This window comes from Gavia stellata, chromosome 5 (assembly GCF_030936135.1).
Source record: "Gavia stellata isolate bGavSte3 chromosome 5, bGavSte3.hap2, whole genome shotgun sequence".
Classification (NCBI taxonomy): Eukaryota; Metazoa; Chordata; class Aves; order Gaviiformes; family Gaviidae; genus Gavia; species Gavia stellata.
Window position 1 is genome coordinate 52791232 of NC_082598.1, and position 18841 is coordinate 52810072.

At 39.2% G+C, this 18841-nt stretch overlaps 1 protein-coding gene across 2 annotated transcripts in view; it reads left to right on the plus strand.

Annotated features, from left to right (window-relative positions):
* Window positions 1-18841, plus strand: part of GRID2 (glutamate ionotropic receptor delta type subunit 2) — a 734268-nt gene that overhangs the window by 649316 nt on the left and 66111 nt on the right. For both annotated transcript variants that reach the window (XM_059817838.1, XM_059817839.1), the window contains one exon: window positions 15133-15299. In XM_059817838.1, coding sequence (XP_059673821.1) covers window positions 15133-15299 — 167 coding nt within the window. The remainder of the gene's footprint in view (window positions 1-15132; window positions 15300-18841) is intronic.

The window sequence follows — 18841 nt, forward strand, 5'->3', positions numbered from 1 at the left end:
AGTATTTTCAGCTCCTGCAGGTTTTGTGTGGTTATAGTCACCAACATGGCAGTGCCAGCTGAGTAGAGTAGAGTAGAGGGTCAGATGGATGTAGAAAAATAGCTTTCTCTCTCCTGTTACTCAAATCTGCAAGACCGGCATGTGTCAGTGGTGTACTTGAATAGGCAGTGACAAATGAAAATGGTAAAAGACCTTTCATTCTCTGACATTAGCCTGGCACCTTTCATAAGCAACAAAATCCTTAAAAAGCCAAACAAAATAATATGTTTTTTCTATACCATATATTATGATGCCTCCTGCTACTGTCTTTTTCTGACCTGATTCGAGCAACTGAAAAGAGGTTTTCTGTGTGCTTTTCTTGGAAAGAAATGTAGATGGAGTGAACTTTCCAGTCATCAAGTTAAAAATTTAGAAGGAACAGCACAGCATTGAGGAAGGTATGCCAGGTAGGTAAGCTGGGTTTCTTGAAGTATGTCAACTAAAAACAAAGCTAAAATTTTTCTGTTAAATAAGCAGAATCTTTCCTTAGGCTGAAGAGTAATGATAATTGTGTTTTTTCCACCATTTTATTCTCTTTAGTTAAATTGCCAGCAAGCAGTTTATGTCTCTTTGTATTTGAATTAGGTGGCAGAGTTGTCCGGTTTGAAAATATGACTACAATAGATCAGTTTCTTTTTAACAGCCAAGCTATGGGAGGAGAGAATTGAAGTGCCACGTGGAGTACTTTAAGAAGCCTTTTAACCAGGCTGTAATCACATTTCATTCTTCTATCAGTTTGCATAAAACACCCGATCTAGGTAGACTGCACAACTCCCTCGCTGGGATTGCAGTGGCAGGAGAGTGTTGTTTACCATTCCCAGCTCTAAAGCTTTCCCACTGCACAGGGGTTGATTGGTGTTTGTGGCTGTTTGCAGAATGGCTAGTTAATCAAATAAAACAGCCCCCGTTCCCTGCTGAATATAGCAGAGGGAGGGATATAAATACCAGGGTCTGTATCAAGATGGGTGGAAAATAAAATGCATCTGTAATGAAAAAAACAGTAGTTAAGCAGCTGTATTATACAAGTCTGTAAGTATCAAGGGGTTCTGGTCATAACATCAATCAAAGAGCAGAAGCTTTGGTTGTTTTATCGCTCTGACCTCGGGACGGGATTTTCTTGTAATACCTTCCTAGCAAGAGTTCTCAACCTGTGAGTAAACAAGTCTAGGACATAGCACCTTCCCATTAGTGAGTCTTGTCCCTAACTGGGATACAGATTCCCAGGAAACCTCAAAATATCTCATCAGTCTTCCACTAAGCGCTGGCTGCAGTTCCTGAGTATTCTTTTGTATAAGAGATGGATGGCCATGACATCTTTCTTGTGATTGATCCAAGGTACTGCAACACACCTTGGTCGAAAACAGTCTGAATTTGTGACCTCTGGGAGACACTGAGAAAAATGATGTGCGTCCTGCAGCATGGAGAAAAGACATGTGCTTACTTCCTACACTGCAAGTGGTTAGAAGAAGATGACAAATCCAAATTTGAAAACCTCTAAATTTTGTTTCATGCGTGGCAGGAGTTCTGAGCGTGGTTGTGTTTTATGTGACACTTCCAAGTATGGACTGGGGAGGCTGCTAGACTGGGCCTCTCAATGGGCATTGGTACCCTGTCACCTCATTCATGGGTCTTTACTGAGCATTGGTATGAGAGAGGACACCAGTCTGCTCATCCCGTATAGAGGAGAGGCACACAGCTACTGCGTGGTCAAAATTTGGCATGAAAAAAAATGAGGTGCTTATAAGCAGCAGTATCTTCAGAATCAAAAATCTGGCCTCAAGTGCTAAAATTTTGCTCAAGTCTTGTCATTACACACAAGTTGTTATATGAATCTCTCTTGGAGTCCCAACTGCTGCAGTTCACAGCATAGTCTGGAGACAACACACAATAATACAGGTGCAGATCGGGCACGTGTAAACAGCAAAGGCGGGAACAATTTCTCACAAAAGGAAAATGTGAGCATCAGTTAATGAACGTTTTCAAAACGCTTTCAGTCCTTCAGATGATGCTATTATTAAATTGAACACCTTTGCTTATGCTATAGTTGTGCTGAAAGCTAAATGAGGGAGATGGTTTTCTTTAAACAGTATCTTATTCATGATTAGCTTGATCATTAAATCATTTTGGATTTAACAAAGTGAGCGGCAGATGGAACATAACAAAGAGAACAGAACAACGAAAAATGAAACATGGTATGAGATCATGGAAGAGAATCAAAGTAGACAAACCCAAAAGTAAATCAACAGAGCTTATACCAACATTCTGGCTAAAATAACGACATATAACATATGTTTGGGAATTACAACAGTTGTGGAAAATACTTAGAGTATTGTTTTGTCTTTCCATAGATGACAATAACGATCTTGATTTAGAGAATTGTACTTGTGAATACATCCTCTCATGCTGTGATGTTGAGAGTCTCCCCACATCATCAGACATGACAGCAGTTTTGCAAAATTAAAGTGAAATTTAATGGAAATCAGTGGAAACGTCAGCCAAGCGTGCAACTCAAGATCAAATAAATTCTTTGCATCTGATGGATTTTACTACCCTTCTTGCTGTACCTCTCCACTCCCAAACTATCGTCCCGCTTTTCAAAATCTTGAATCTCCCAATTCGGCCTCTCATCAACTGGCTTCTCCACCCGTTTCTCCACCTTCCTAGAACATCCCATCAAAGGTTTGCCTTGTCTTTTTACAACACCCTTTTTCACCTCTTCAGAGTTAATTGCTCCCTACATTCAACATGAGAAATCATTAGCTCAAATTTGGCATCCATTGAAAAGAGTCAGTGGTAGAACTCGGCTCTGTTTGTATTTGCATCCACCAATTTGGAAGCTGACTTGACTGTTCCAGACCTCATGAACTGAGTAACGTGAAGGGAAAATCTCATAAAAGCAAGAATTACTTTACATAACATTATATAACTTCCAGGTTCATTCCGAGCTGAACAAAGATAAATTACATCCAAATAACAGAGAAACTTGCAGATTTGTTTTGAATTTCTTTGTAATAGTAGTCCTAGGCCTGGTGGAGTTTCTTCAGTCCCCACAGAGTTTTACATGGTACACTTTTTAACATATACTGTGTCAAATTGTGTTGTATCCTTTCATGATTTATGTTGCAGACATTCTCTACGGCTTTCAGTATGTTTTAGTTATTACTACTCTAAAATTTCTAAGCTGTGAGGTGTTTCTAACACTCCGTGACAAGTTTTATGTACATTATGTGACTGCACTTTTGTTTTAATCTTGATCATATTATACTCAATCTGTAGATTTTTTTATTTTTAATATGCTCTTGCCATGTTTTATGCCCTTACAGGTCTGTGTTTTACCTCTCGGTTCATTCAGCTTGCACATTGCTAGGCCTAGGTTCTGCTCTGAGTGTGTGCCCCGTGTAGGTACAAAGTCTGTTGAACTGACTCTTACTTACTCAGTAGCTGCCAAATGTAGATGCCTGTACTGGGCCTTAGATTCCCATTGAACCTGCATTAATGGGCTCTAAATAATTTGAAATATGACAAAAAGAATAAACACAGCTAAAAAGAAGTCAAAAGAGACAAGAGAAAATATTATTGTGGTTTTATCTTCTTCAGCTACAGTAAAATGCGCTCTTCATAGATATGTCATACATAAGATAAAGGAGGATATATTTTCCTGGCATTGCATTTCCTCTGCTTTCTTGTATACATCTTGTGAATTAAACTTTTTCTAAAATTTAACATGAATGATATAGCATAAAGATACTACATTGGACTTGATGTAGATGTCCATCAGTAGGAATTATGCTTTCCATTTGTGTCTGAAGGGATCATATTTTCAGAAGAAGAATGCACGTGTGTGCAGTCACGTTGCGTGTGATGTTTTAACATAACTGAACACAGAAAGGAGATGTATCTACACACAGAGCACTGCGCAGCTGCATAGCTGTTCATGTGGGTTGTGCATACAGATGCTGGCACGCAGCTGCTTTTCCTGAAAACTTGGTCAGGCATACATTGCCAATTTGTGGGACGCTGTGTAGCATCCTTTAATATCTCCCTGAACAAGTGAAGAAGAAAATTGTGTTCATTGATTTCCATTTAAAAATCCATACTGAAGGAACAAGGAGCATGCCAATACAATAGACCTGGGCAAGTAAATTTTTTTTTTTTTTTTTGCTTTGGCCACCATTTAAGGCCTTTTCTCCACCCTCACCACTGTCCTGGCAGCTCACATGTTCCCAGGTGCAGTGAAGTACAGTGGCTTCTCCCTAATTTTTCCAAAGCCAGAGAAAAACTGCAGTTCTTCCCTGCATTTAATATATATGTGTCCAATGTACTATCCCTCTCATGGCATAGTTCTGTAAAAGAGAAGTTATTTTTAAGTTAGATTATGATATAAACGTAACTAACAACCATCATTTTAGATATTCACTCTTCTTATAGACAATATCCAATCTGTTTTTCAGTAAAATAAATAAGGTGACACTGAATGAGATTACATTTCCTAACAAACTAGTGGCATTTTTCAGACCATCCCCACACAGATGCTAGGTGGTACCTGCTGCACATTGGATGAAGTGTAGATTGTCAAGCTGACGCTTTTGTGATGCTATTGCTTGTGTTTTTCATTTTCCTTTCACATTGTTTGGTGCTAACTAATGAAATTATTTCATTCACTTGAGTAAGGTATTTACTGGTGTACATGATTAGCTGGGCACTTAGCTATCCACGCTGCATTCACAAATACCTGATTTGCAAGTGCATTGTGTAACTAAGAAAATCTCAACTGATGTTACTAATTCTAGGTGAAATGCTACTTCATTTTAAGAAGGCAAATCAGCTGATTGCATTGTATCATCACGATTAAAACTGAAAAACCCCTGTACCATCATTTTTTTCCATTCCATAAATATTTTAACTCCATTTGTCTCGTTACTCATCTCAAAGATGCCTTGGTGCATTTTTATTAATATGGTAGGACTAGTACAAGTAGTTGAATTTTATCCAATTGTATTATATTTTTCAAAAGAACACCAGTGACACAGTGTATACACATCAAACTCAAAATAAGAAAATAAATAAGACTGGCTGACTAATTGCATTGTATATTTACCAAAGAACTAGTCACCTTGTTTATGGTATAATGAGATTTCACAGCATGTTTTGTCCAAGTTTGAATCTGAGAGGCTCAGACAAAACATAAGGGGACGTAAGTTTCCATGATTTAGCAGACTTGTGGGAAATCTAGAATGAAGCAGGAAATACCATTGCTTATTGTATTAATGATTCTATTTATATATGTTTAGATTTTTTTAAGATGCCTACAAACATAGATCAAGTAAACCAGAGTGAGTTGTCATTAGCAATTTATCTGCTGGAATATTACAGTAATTGAAACTGAAACTGTGTAAGGAAGAAGGTATTTTTATAAAACATTGTTTATCTTTAAAAGCTCAAAAATTGTCAACATGTCATCATAGGGTATTTCCATATTGAGCTATTAACTTTTAATCAAAATGTTTTTTCATTTGGAAATGTTAATCCGTTGCAGGGAAAATAATTCAAGGTGAAGTTAACTTTTTGGAATAACGTATTTTCCAGTGTGGATTTTTTAATTGGTTTTGGTCCCAAAATTTGCAATACTTTTCCATAATTCAAAATCTCTAAACTCCTTGTGCAGAAAGAGAACTAGTTTCTGTCCAGCTCCATCTATCACTTTCATCAAGCTAAAGCTCCCTGTTTAACAGTATCTCTCTGAGTTTGTGTCAAGTGGGCTGCCCAGGAGTTTCTGTTGATTTCTGTTTCGGGAGAAAGAAGGGATTAGAAACATTTCATGAAAAATATTAGTCCTGAATGAATCCTCCAGCACGATAAGGAATCGAGTGATTGTTTTACAACAATTCTATATTTTTTTAGTTGATGTTTGGCTGCTGTTTCCTAGTTCTGTCAACCATAAACTGTTTCTGGCATCTGAGCTATGGTGTGGGCAGGTCAGGATGAATTAGAAACAAATATAATGGGAGTCTGTGACTTGCACCTCATTCATTATTTACAAAGGTGTGCAAAATGAATATTATAGCCTTGGATAAGTGGAAATGCCTGCACAGGTTGTAGCCAGAGATGAACTAAGTTGTGTACACTTTAAGGCAAAGGCTGTTTTGTAAGAATGCAAAAACTCAACTATCACCTGAAATTAGAGTTGCAATAAACATGTAAAATCCTCAGCTGGATGTGAAAAGTGCTCAGATGCGTAAGTTATACTGGTTTGGGTGCTGTTTGAACTTGAAACTCCTTCTGGACACTGTTTACATCTTTATTTACCTTTGTACATAAAGAACCTCTGTGCCTGCCCCTTTACCGGGACTTGCTCTGCCTGGCAAAGGCTTAGTTGTGCGTTTTAAATAACTGTAACTGTATTCTTTGTATTAACTGGATTTGACTTCGTAGTTGGTGACTGCGAACTGCTGAGTGTTTTGGATTGCGGGAGATGTGCTGCCTGTATTTTTCACCCTGGCACCCGGCTCCCCCCAGCAGCTTGCTGCGGGGCGGGCAGCAGCAGAGAGGAGCTAGCCTTTAAGACTACAGGGACGATACGTGACAACTTGGTAGGTTGTGCCATCTTCTCAGTCATCTGCATGGTGATAGCAAGCAGGCAGTCTGAACTGAGTAAAAAATGCTGCTGCACTGGTCTTCCTCCTCCCACAGCTCCTAATGTTTTCCATGGGTCTTAAACGGTAAAAGAAAGAGAAAACCTTCTTAGCTCAGATCTGTAACGTTTTCCTTTCCCATGGGTTCAAAGTACCTTCTTGTGAGAATTAAAATGCATACAGGAGCGGGGTCTGCAAAGACCTGACAAGCCGGTGACAAGGGGCACTGTGGTGGCATTAGGAACCCACACGTTAGAGGAATAATGGCTCTTAAAAATGCACTGACCTGGGGATACAGGAACACTTCTTTGTGCAGCATTCACCACCTGGGCTGTGTGGTCAGAAGGGACTGACCTGCCTGCAGAAGACCTGATTGGGCTTAAAACAGTTGCTTTAGCTGGAAATACCACAGGGCAGAAATTTCTCTGTGGAGCTTTTCCAGAGTGCTTTGCTGAAAACCATCTGTAGCACCAGTCTGTGCAGCAGCCTGAACTTACAGCCTGAAAGAAATACTTAGTGAGAGACACCCCATGGCAGCCCTTATTGAACTCTCAGGAAAAGGGGATCGCTGGTATCGCTGAAATGTAGAAACCTTAAGGGACTGGAACAAATCTCAGTCTCCTTCTTTCCACAGCCACACAAACTGCTGCACTTAAGGGGAAGATTCACTGCTAGAGAAGATCGATGGTTTCATGCAAATTTTCCAGAGGAAGAAGTAGCTTTCAAGACCACCAAAGTCTATATGAAAGCAGACTAATGTGGAAGCACTGAGCTTTATGATCCAAAGCTGTTCCTTCGTGCCCTAGCTCAAGCTTGCGAGGTGCAGTGCAGGTTACCAGCAGTTAGTGCTTCTTGTCTCATGCAGGGTACCAAAATGAGGGAAACGTGCTAAATTGTTGTGCAATGTAATTTCAGAGGGAGGAAAAAGAGGGGCTGGGAAGTATTTCTTTTGGAGCTACTGTGCCTAAATTTGCACTGCCAAGCTGGCTCCATCCAAACCTGGGCAGGAGGTGTTTATCAAAGAGGGAAGGATAAAATGGTTTAAAATAGATAATGAAATTCTTTTGCGTGAGTAGTGGGACATCCTGAATCCTATTACCACTATGAAAGTAGTCAGAGCCCTTGTAAAAGGAATATAAAAACCTGAAAGTTAAGTCAGTTTCTTTAAAACAAGTGTCTAAAACGAAACTGTATTGTTTCAAATGAGCATTTACTGGAGGATTTTTCAGTAACGGTAGTTTTGCAAAGAATTTTCTTGTGGCTAAAGTTGTTTTTCAGATGATGAATGGTTTTGATGAGTAGTTTTTTGATTTTTGATGATTTTTCTGTCCTTGCAGTTGGTATTCAATAAATATTTCTTTGAATAAGGAATGCTGTCCAAGAATTGCAGTTAGATTGACTCTGCTTTTCTTCTAAAGAATGGGGATGAGAACCCTTCAGTTAGTGTCATGCTGGATTGATTTAATTTAAAGGGGGATGCTGCTTCTCTAAATTCACCCACGTTTATCTTCTTCATGATACTTTAATACACAGAATTTTACTTTTTCACCCAAATTAAGAGGATTGATCTGTGTACGTTTTCTCATTTAAATGTTCTTTTATTGGGAATTAGCTGCCACAAAAATACAAATATATCAGAAGGGAGGAGTCACTTTAGTGACATTTGGTTTAAGTTTGCCTCGTTATTGAGACTGCCACTTGGCTACCTCAGATCTAAGTTTATGAGGAACCTGAAGTGCTTTCATATCCTTTCTGTGTGCGACCTTCACTAGTGATACCTTTAAAATAGTCTCCATTACTATCTGCAGCACTTTGTTGTCATAAAATAAATGAGAAGCTGGCATAAAAAGAACTTGGTTCCTTACCTTTCAAAGGTCTGCTTTGCTGAGATTTATTTTTTTTCTGTTGTATTTTCTCCTGTTTCTCTTCCATCTGAAATTAATGTTAGCTGTAACAAACCTGTGGTTCAGCTGCATGTCATCAGCTATCAGCTGCCTTTTTAGTGCTTTGTTGTGATTACCTGGAGAAGCAGCTGGCTCCATTCTCCCACCACCCTCAGAAATTGTACCTTTGATTGGCCTCTGCTCTGTTTTCTCTGCTTGTTACTTTCTTTCCTGTAACTTAGAAGATGTGTTTAATTAGAGTGGCAAAATGTGAACGCAATGAGGACTGGAAAAATTCTAACACAAAGGCACCCTCTCATTACAGAGCTCTCATACCTGAGTAATTCTTCTAATTTCAGATGAATTATTCAAGGTCTGCCCAGTGTAACAAGCAAACGTGTGAACATGAGGCTTTTCTCAAGAGGTTGGTGGCAGGTTGCGTACGAGGAGTTAATGCCTTTCCTGATGAAGTTTTATCTGGAGCAAATAGATATGCCATTGAAGCTGATATGACAATATAATGAAAGATAAACTTCATATTGAAGAGGAGATGAGGCTGGGATTTCTAACCTCTTCTTTCTTCCCCTAAGCTTCCCACTGTTTCATTTCCTGCTACTGTTCGCTCCTGGGCACTAGCTCAATAAAGCTTTTAGAAATTATTCCACACTTTTCTGTTTGAATAAATACAAATAATAAGTTTCAATGTTTGTCAAATAGTGCCCCTTGAATTTAAATATCTTTCTATAGACCCTGCAAACTGACATCCTAAAAGGGGAGGTGGGTGGTGGTGTTGTTATTGTTATTATTAAATTAGCTACTTGCCTTGATGACTGAATGGAGTTTTATATATATAGGAATTTTTATTCTGTGCTCTAATACTGCCATGGGAATCCAACTCCTGCCATGCACCACAGAGAGCTGTCACTCAGATTCGTATTCTGCCGCCCCCCGTTTGCACGACTGCATTTCACTCTGAAGTTATGCAGATCAGCCACACGTGCTGGCCTGCAAGGGAGTGAGGGGCAAGAAGCTCCAAAATTGTACTTCAGCGCTACAGAAAGTTTAGTTTTGAGGGAACTGTAAATTAGTGGATTTTATTCAACGAAGCTGAAATGTGAGATTTTATTTCACTGGGATCCAAACAGAAGTTAGCCAGAATTGTGTCCTTTGTGAACAAAACCAAGACTTGAAATCTTTGCCCCTGGAGGAAAACAAATTAACAAATGAGACTTTCTCTGAAGGCAGAAGATCTGACTTCTGCTTCAGTCCAATAAACAGCAATTTCATTGGCCTCTTGCAAGAGGAATATAGAGATCAATGTGTTTCCATTCCCTTCTGCTGAAAAAAACCTCCACTGTGAATGCTATCAAACTGGCAACATCTGACAACACGAAAATCTAGATTTAAGCTTCCACCACAAATTTTATCTTTGTCTTTTCCCATTTTGGAGTACAATATCCACATTATGTATATTAGCTCTCACGCGTATATTTGCAAATGTTCGTTCAATTTTGTTCCCTATTCTTTATTCCTCATGTAATAGCAGCCTTGGTGAGGCTGTTTTATAGAATGGAATACAGCCCTCTGCAGGCTGCAGCTACTGCGTGCTTGCTGAATATGCAAAGATTGTGTCAAAAATTTAATTTCTGTATTTATAGATGCCAAAGTCTCAGGTCCACACTGATAGGCATAGGGCTAGCAGCATCGGATGGTGTTTTTCTCCTGTGTAGTCAGTGCAGTGGAATGGTCTGTATTGGTGAACATGACCCTCCAAGCTCTGTACGGAGCAGATGATTAATCAGTGTCTTTGATTGGTTTTAGGTCAGACCAGGAGTTGCTGCTGCTGTGCTGTGGAAGACTCTGTTTCTGTTCATGTTCTTGGCTAAAATACAACTGACAACTTTGTAGGCAGGCAAAGGTGTACAGCAGTCAGAGGAGAAGGACGGTACCTGTCACGTAATGGAAATGAGTAGAAAAAGCATCACCACTGTGCCACGGGGGTGTAGGCACAGGGTATTCAGAAAATGTGCTTCATCAGCATTATCTAATACTTTTCAGATTTTCTTCCAGGAAGTTAATATCATTTTAATCAGTTGAAACTTAACATTTCCCTGGCCTTAAAAGCTGCATTGTTTTTATAACAGGTGACACATTTTATGTATGATGAAATATTTGAGAGGTCTGCAGGAAAAATAACTGCCAGTTCTGTTTAATCTGCAGTCTATTGTGTACATTTTTTCTTTCATGAGGATTCTTTGTATTTCTTTTAAAGAGGAATTTAAAATACAGGAAATATATAGTCCAAAAATTCAAGTATGAAAAATTGCAGTAGTTGGTTGTTGTTTACTTACAATTATTTTTTTTCTGAAATTTATAATTTTCTAGACCTAGAAATGTGTTTTTAGAATGCTGGAGTTGTACACAAATGCATTATTCAGCCTACTCTGCATGAATGGGTTAGCTGTAAGAAGAAATACTATCCACATCCGTGTTGGCATAAAATATGTGCATATGCAACAGTGTAATGGCTTGAAATGCTTTCCTCGGATAACTCAACTGGTTTTTGGTGGAATCATCAAAGATAAATTTTAACTAATATCTACAGGCAGGGCTTCAGCAAATAAAAATCTTGTAAATGTGCAGTGATAGAAAATAGAAATATAAGAGCCTTATAGAAATAGTTTTATCCTTTATGTGCTGACAGCCCTTATTTTGTGTAACAACTCTTTTTACAGTAACTCCTTTGGAATTGCTCGCAGAACTGTGAAGTCAAGTCAAACATTTCTGTCTGGTACCGTACCTCCCAGTTTCACTTAACAACCAGTGTAGCACCTGAGTTCAAAACACCCTGATGAACAACTAACAGGGTCAATTTTGCCTGTTTGGGGTTTTTGGGTTTTTTTTTCCCCTATGGCAATAGTCATCAGATACTCCAAAAATCTTTTTAGCCTCTGCCATGCTGACAGGTGGGGTGCCATGGGGAAGGAGACTGAAGTGTCAGTTCTCCACGCCCTGGCGGACTGGAAAGCTGGGGTTGCTGCTGAATGATAATACGCTGCCCTCCTACAAACGCTTCCCTGGCAATCCTGGGCTGCGCGATCATGTGTGAACAGCATTCAGATTTGCCACCGTCTTGAAATGTTGTTATCTCAACACAAAATGCCAATATAAAGATGTAGAAATGTAGAATCGGGGATGCAAATCTTCTGCGAGTAGGGAGTTATATGTATTACAAAGAACCATTTCTTGTTCCAAGGAGATTTTGCTTTCATTTAGCCCCCATAACTGACTGACTGTAAGCTCCTTAACTTTTTCTCATAATGCAGAGCTGGAATTTTTGTTGGTCATTTTGAGGCCCAAAGTGGAAGTCTTCAGCATAGCTATTGGAAAGCTACAAAATATGTGCTTCTCGTAGTAAGAGGGAGAGAGAGAAGCATACAGGTTTTTAATTGATATTTTGTTCTGAAATTCCCTTCTCCTTTCACACAGAGCATCATCCCCTCTTTTCATAGCATAGCTACCCCTTATTCGTAGGTGCAAACCTGTAAAATATCAGCAGTGTTCCAGATATACGATGCTCTAGCAAAATTTTATTCTTAGATCTTTAGGCTAAAACCAGTCTTAAGATGTGTGAAAGATCCACGGGCAGCCAGTTTAGACTATGAATCTCAGAAGAAGGGTATGCTAAAAAGGGAATCATATGCCTCATGAGCTGCCAGATAACTGATTCTCTCTTAGGGAGACAGGTGTTTTTCTCATATATAAAAATTAAGAATTGGAGACAGTTCAAAAGTAGTGTCACTGCTAATGGGAGGACTGAACTGATAGATTTGCAAGGAAAGATTAAAGAAAGCTATATCCAGCTCTGCTAAGTAACAGAAAGTTTCATCAATAATTGAAAGGTGTCAGCCCCAAAGTGAGACTATTTAGAACTGCAAAAGGAAAAAATATCTAAGAATGGCATAAGAAAGTTATTTTTAAAAAAAAAGTGAAAATAAATACGTTGAATAGCAATGAAAACTGTTAGACTTGGAGAGTAGTTTCATAAAGAGAGTGACTGCAAGCATGACAATTGCAACGTAGGTTTGCTCCATGGATTTGAGTTCCCTAGATTTGAAAATGGATAGGGCAAAAATGCTAAAAAGGATGTATTTTATTGCATGGAGCAATCATGTGTTGAAGGTAGATGACTGGGATGATCCCTTCTGGCTCTTCAATCTCTTTCCCACCCCATGTGCTTTAACTGAGGCTTACTGTGATCTTATCTATGAAAAGTAATATCTTTGTGGGAACTTGAACTGTGATATTATCAGGTCTGCTCTAAGGATCTTATATATACCGCTTCATCACATATTATTGACAGTAAGTGCTTTTACCACTTTTATATATTCTCACTGTGAGATGTTTTACAGCAAGGCAGCCAAATCAAGAGAATTTTTCCTGACCAGCTGAGCAGCTGATAAGTCTCTTTACAAGCACTTAGGTGTATTCAGTGCACTAGGACATTAAAAGGGTGGGTTAGGACAAAAGCAGGTGTCAAAACATAACCCTCTGCTCTTGCCATCACCTCAAAGGTTATCTCCCCACATGTAGAATTACTCGTCTTTTGAACCCCGCTTTTCCTTAATTCCTTTGTTTGGAAAGTCCATCTGATCCTTTTCAGGATTCATTTCCTCCCTTCTGATCTTCTGCTTTTGTCTCCTATTTCCCTTCCTTGCTGTCTGCACGTCATGATTCTTTTTCAGGCTGAGTCATTATCCATTTAAATGCTCCTAGGAAGGGTTTTTTCTCAGCCATGCTATCTATTTCTTAGCCAAGTGGTGTCTGTAGGAAGAACAGAATAACCCAAGCTAGGAAGAGCTCTGTGAGTTGCAGTGCCTGTAAGACAAGCATACAAGTTGGATTGTTTGTTAGCAGACAGTTTACTTCTATCCCTTCTTCCCTGGCCATTTAGATAGACCTAAACCTCTACTGGGAGTCAAAAAAACCCATTCTTGACCATTTTCAGAGCCTGAAGATTAAAACTGACCCAGTCCTGCATTTGTGTGTGTATTTTGAAAAGAATTTTCTTTATCCTGCCAATCATGCGGAATCCACAGATAATATATATGTATTATAATAATAATATATATATTCCTTAATATATATTCCTTTCTGGTCCAAAATCTGCACAAATCCTCCTTGTGCCATGCCTACAAACAGAAATAGGAAATATTCCCTTTCCAGGCCTGCAGTGCCTAATTCAGATTGATTATGCATGAAAAGGAATGTGTCCCAAATGCAGTTGTTCCTTGTACACTACATCTTGTGAGCAAGCAGCCGGTGTGGCTTGCTTCAGTAACTTTTATATGTAAACAGTCTTTAAAAACATAATCTACATTGTCAAAGCCTAATCTAAATGATGTACTGACATTGCTTATTTTGATATGCTGACTTGGTTTTGAATTCTCTCTGGATTGCTTGGCCCCAGATGGCCTTTTTGTGTTTTGTTTACTTTTCACTTAGCTGTCACATATTTGTTCCCATTAGATGTACAAAGTCAATGGGTTCAGCCTATTTTTACAGCTTAGTTGGCTAATAATGCATAGGGAAAGTGCTGAGTGAAGCCAAGCAGAGGGTCAGGAAAAAAGCAATGTATTTCTTCAGGTCTGACATAGAGACCAACGAAACAGAAAACTGGTAAAAGATCTGGTAAAGCAATGAGAGATTATTATTTTTTTCAGAAAAACATTATTTGACTGGAAAGTAGAAATTCAGTGATATAGGGAAGCAATTGTTTAGACTGAATTTCTGTTTTTAAAAGCTTGCTTCTGAATAAATGCTGAAATTTTGTATACAACCCATATATTTAAATGAAAAGAAAAATCTGGATTTGATTTAGTGTGAATAGACAGTAAAATGTTACTATAAAAGCTTTTCAATATAATGAGCTGGTTTGGATTTATCTTAGTCAAACAGTTAAAATGGGTTACGTGATCTTGCTATACAAAAGTCTTTGAAGATCTGTGAAAACATTTCATGCTGAGAAAAATAATCCCAAAAAATCTAGCTGGTGTGATCTTGGCCACAATCATGCACAGAACCCAAAAGACAAATGGGTGTTCATGATGTCTACAGCAACCTGAAGCATGACTGAAATGTGGACCATCTTGAATGGTGGTCTTCCATCTCGATAGCCATGCCTACCCTCCCATGCTACTCCCAACTGAATACCTACCTTTCCTCTAAATGGTTGTTTTTACGGCTCAAAGGAAAAACTTCATGGGGGATTTGGGGTGGAAATTAGCATTGATGGATGGAGCCTGATGTTTCCTTTGCTACCTGAAGAGGGACAGTACAGGTTTCCTACACGGTGCTGTTTCACCGACAGCATGTTTCCTCCATTTCTGCTGAGGTGCTCAGCCAAAGCACCTCATGGCACCAGTCACAGTGCACTTTTTGTGCTGAAAGATGTTGGGCACCCACACTTCACTTCCTTTAAAGAACAGACTGTGCTGAAACTGCCACGTTTTTAGGTGCACTGACCTCCTTTTGGACTTGACAGTCCGTAGTCTGAGCTCTTCCTCTGTTTACTGCAGGTAAAATACGGGAACTATGCCTTTGTATGGGACGCAGCAGTACTGGAGTATGTGGCCATCAACGATGCAGACTGCTCTTTTTACACGGTCGGGAACACTGTTGCGGATAGAGGATATGGGATTGCACTGCAGCATGGCAGCCCCTACCGAGACGTTTTCTCACAAAGGTAAGTGTGTGGAGAAGGAGGATCCAGGTCCTAAGGAAAGGTCTCTCTCTCAGCTGTGGACCCTTCTTTAATTTTCTGTGAAGGTAAAACATCTTGTGCTTGCAAGAGACTTCATTTCTTACGTAGGCATTCATTTCCTCAGAGACATAGGATTATTCACTTTTCTAGAAAACTGCATTAAAATACTTCGTGTTGCTCTTATTTGAATTGTTCTTGTTTCTTTTGGAAAACTTTAATGAGAGAGGCTGAACACCATTAGCAGGAAAATGAGGAAAGAGTTGATTCATTTGTTATAGAGGGACAGCATAACTCAACCCTTCCTGTTACAGAAGCCTTTTCTTAAAGAGAAAAAAGTAAACTTGGATGCTGATGGGAAAACTGAGGAGGATGAGCAAGAACATTTGATGTTTCGGTGAAAAGACCCCTATTAGTACCCAAAAGCTTAGATGCTTATCCCAATGCTGATCAATCTCTTGGGCTACAAAAGTGAGATCTCTAAGGATGCTTCTGGTACCGTGTTTCTACTAGGATCGGAAATACTAAATTAACTGTGCCTTTGCAGTATTTGTGCTTCACTCTAGTTTTGATTCCTAAATCAGGCTGTGTGTGAAATGTGAAAAACAACCAAACATTTTAAAAGTGTAATATCTGTGGTCTCGCTTTTAGGAGATGATGTCGGCTCATCTCATGATCCTTTTTCGTTCTGAACCTATTCTCTCAACCCATTTTCTAATGGTTCATGTTAGATGCATGTAACAAAATTTTACAGTTGCTGTGATGTAATTTCTTTTGTGTGGTGGCCATAATGAACGTGAACCATTATATCATGCAAATATGTTGGGAGTAATTTGGCTGAATTTTGTGCTGACATAGCAGTAACATAATACAAAAGTTCACAGGATCAATGAAAAATTTAATTTCCATGAAACATTTATATGCTTTATATATTACAATTAGCATTATAGGCAATTACTTACTGAATACTTTAATACTTTAATATTCCAGCCGTGACCAGGCTGGCTTTGCTAAAAGTCTCTAGCTCTGTAATGTTCGGGGTCTCCACGCAAAACAAAGGAGTAAAATTTCTTCCTGTAATCTTTCTAAGAAATGCTTCCAGCTGTTAGAGATGTCAGACGCTAGTCAAGGTGTTATCTTCTTCAGAGCATTACCCATGTAAGCTTGAGTACAAAAATATGAAAGCATAGGGGAGTTTCATAGGCTGTGTCTTTTTTACTAAATACAGTGAACCGGCCAAGCAGCATGGCATGGCTCATGCCCGCACAGAAGAGCGTTCTTCATCCCTGCTGCCACTGCTCTCAAAGTCAAGGTGGATGTATCCAAACTGCCCCTTAGGGACTGCTTCTGACATCATTTATATACTTGTTATAGTTCTCAGTACATGGGGGAAATGGTCACGGCTGGTTCTGGTAAGCGATTATCTTCTTCATCACAGTATTCAGTACCTGGAGAGGCTAGGTTACGTCTTCTTCTGATACACTGCCTTTAGCGACTTCTGGATCATTGGTCTGTGCAGGCCTGACATTTCCAAGTACAATTTTATTTCGTAACAAAATTTCAGCATTTCAGTGTATTATTATATCTTGAAGCTGTAGGAAAGCAGAAAGAAGCATAAAAATTTGCACATATATAGCTCTTTTTATCTGAGGATCTTCAAAGCAATATTTAAATATTAGCATCCCTCGGTGGAAAGTAAATGCGATTTCCATTTAATGCTTAGGGAATCCATAGCATAAGGAGACTTAAATGAATTCCCAAGGTCAGATTTTTTCCCTGGTGGAATCAGGGATCATAAGTATTCAGATTTCCCCATTTTCCATTTCCTGCTATAGTTATCAGAGTTCGGGTGGATGGAGAAAGGGATTATTTGTGAGATATTGAGCCACAGGAGAGTCTGGATGGGTATGCAAAACTTAGCACTGATGAGAAAGTAACTCACTACGTTATCAAGAGTAATGGTTGAACAGAGAAATTGGAATTTGCTTGGAGTGATGCTACCTACTAAAGAATTTAGAGATCCTGAGATATATATTCTGAAAAGTGTGTGCTGCCCCTTAAATTTTTATTTCTGTATTATGAAAGCATATTACATTGCACTTCTAATTATGTCTATAAATATAAATTTACAGTTTGAAGCTGTGAAACACCATATAAGAAACAAACACATGAAAGAGAAAGCATGCTTACAAGGTACCTTACAAGGTTTTGTTCTAAAAACCCTTCAGTACTGTTCCTTGTGATTACTTCCATGTGGTTTCCACAAATCATCCTTACTTTTCTTCCTAATGAAAAGGCTGAACAACCTTCAGCTGCTGCAGCCTGCATGCTAAATAGAGAGGGAAATATATTTCACTGTATAGGATTAGCAAATGTTCACATGAATATTTCACATTCTTTAATGCAGTAGGGAACTGGTTTGAAATATATTGTCATTTCTTGATCCTACCCAAAATAAATATATTTATGTGAAAATACAGGGCTTCTCTTTTATGAAATTTCATATAAGCTGCACAGTGTTAAATCCCTAGGGTGCAGCTGTAAAAGGTCTGGCAAGCTTACAGGAGATTTTGGTCTCAGTGCAGGAAGCACGGGCATGAGCTTAAGGCTTTTCATTACCTTTTCTGAACATTCAGGTGATTGCCGGAGAAACAGGAAGAGACAGAGAGGTGTAACCCCCCGCCCCTTCTCTCCAATGCTATGAGGCATGAGTTGCAGTCAAGATAACACCATAGTAAAGTTTAGGCATTTGGGATTTCCATGAACACTCTATGTTTGGGATGTCTGCTATGTTGTTCTCCAGGGGATTAACACACGCAAAATACTGTGGCCTTTGGGGACTGCAACAATATTCACCTGCTCTGTGAAGTATTCCAGTCTCTACAGCAGTTTACCCATCAGTTAGGCTACTTAAGAAAGGCATTAAACCTGCGATCAGTTTGAAATGCTGAGGTGCCATAAAAACACATCCAGGTCCTTGCAAAAATTAAATTCCCTGATGTCATTTCCTCCCGTAACTGATCATGATCAGTTTATACGACAGGCAGTTTGTGAGGTGCTAAAAAGAAGCCTGAAACATCTGAGAACATTGTGAGAACCAAAGCCACGGTGATGGTCCTAGTGGCTGTGTACTTGCGTTTGGGATGTGGGACCACAGCTGATGACCACCTGATCATCTGGTACCCACCGCACTGAAGAAGCACACAAGCTGCAGTGCCCCGAGCATGGTGCGGAGCCAGTGCTGACAGCCGGCCGGCTCCCAGCCTCAAACTGCTGCTCCCAGCTAGTAGCTGTGTAGTTGCATGCAATGTAGTCCTACCAGTATGGAATAAGCCTCCAGTTACCAAGGAACCATAAAGTGAAAATGCTTATGTTAGGCTACAGCTAAATTAACACAAAAGGTACAATATATACTTGATTTTAAATTGATGTAATTAAGCAAGTATCATACGGGAATGTGCTGCCATTGAAGTACTCTTGCTTGCATTGGTTCATATTGTGTTTATAATTTTACCAATGTAAGGTGA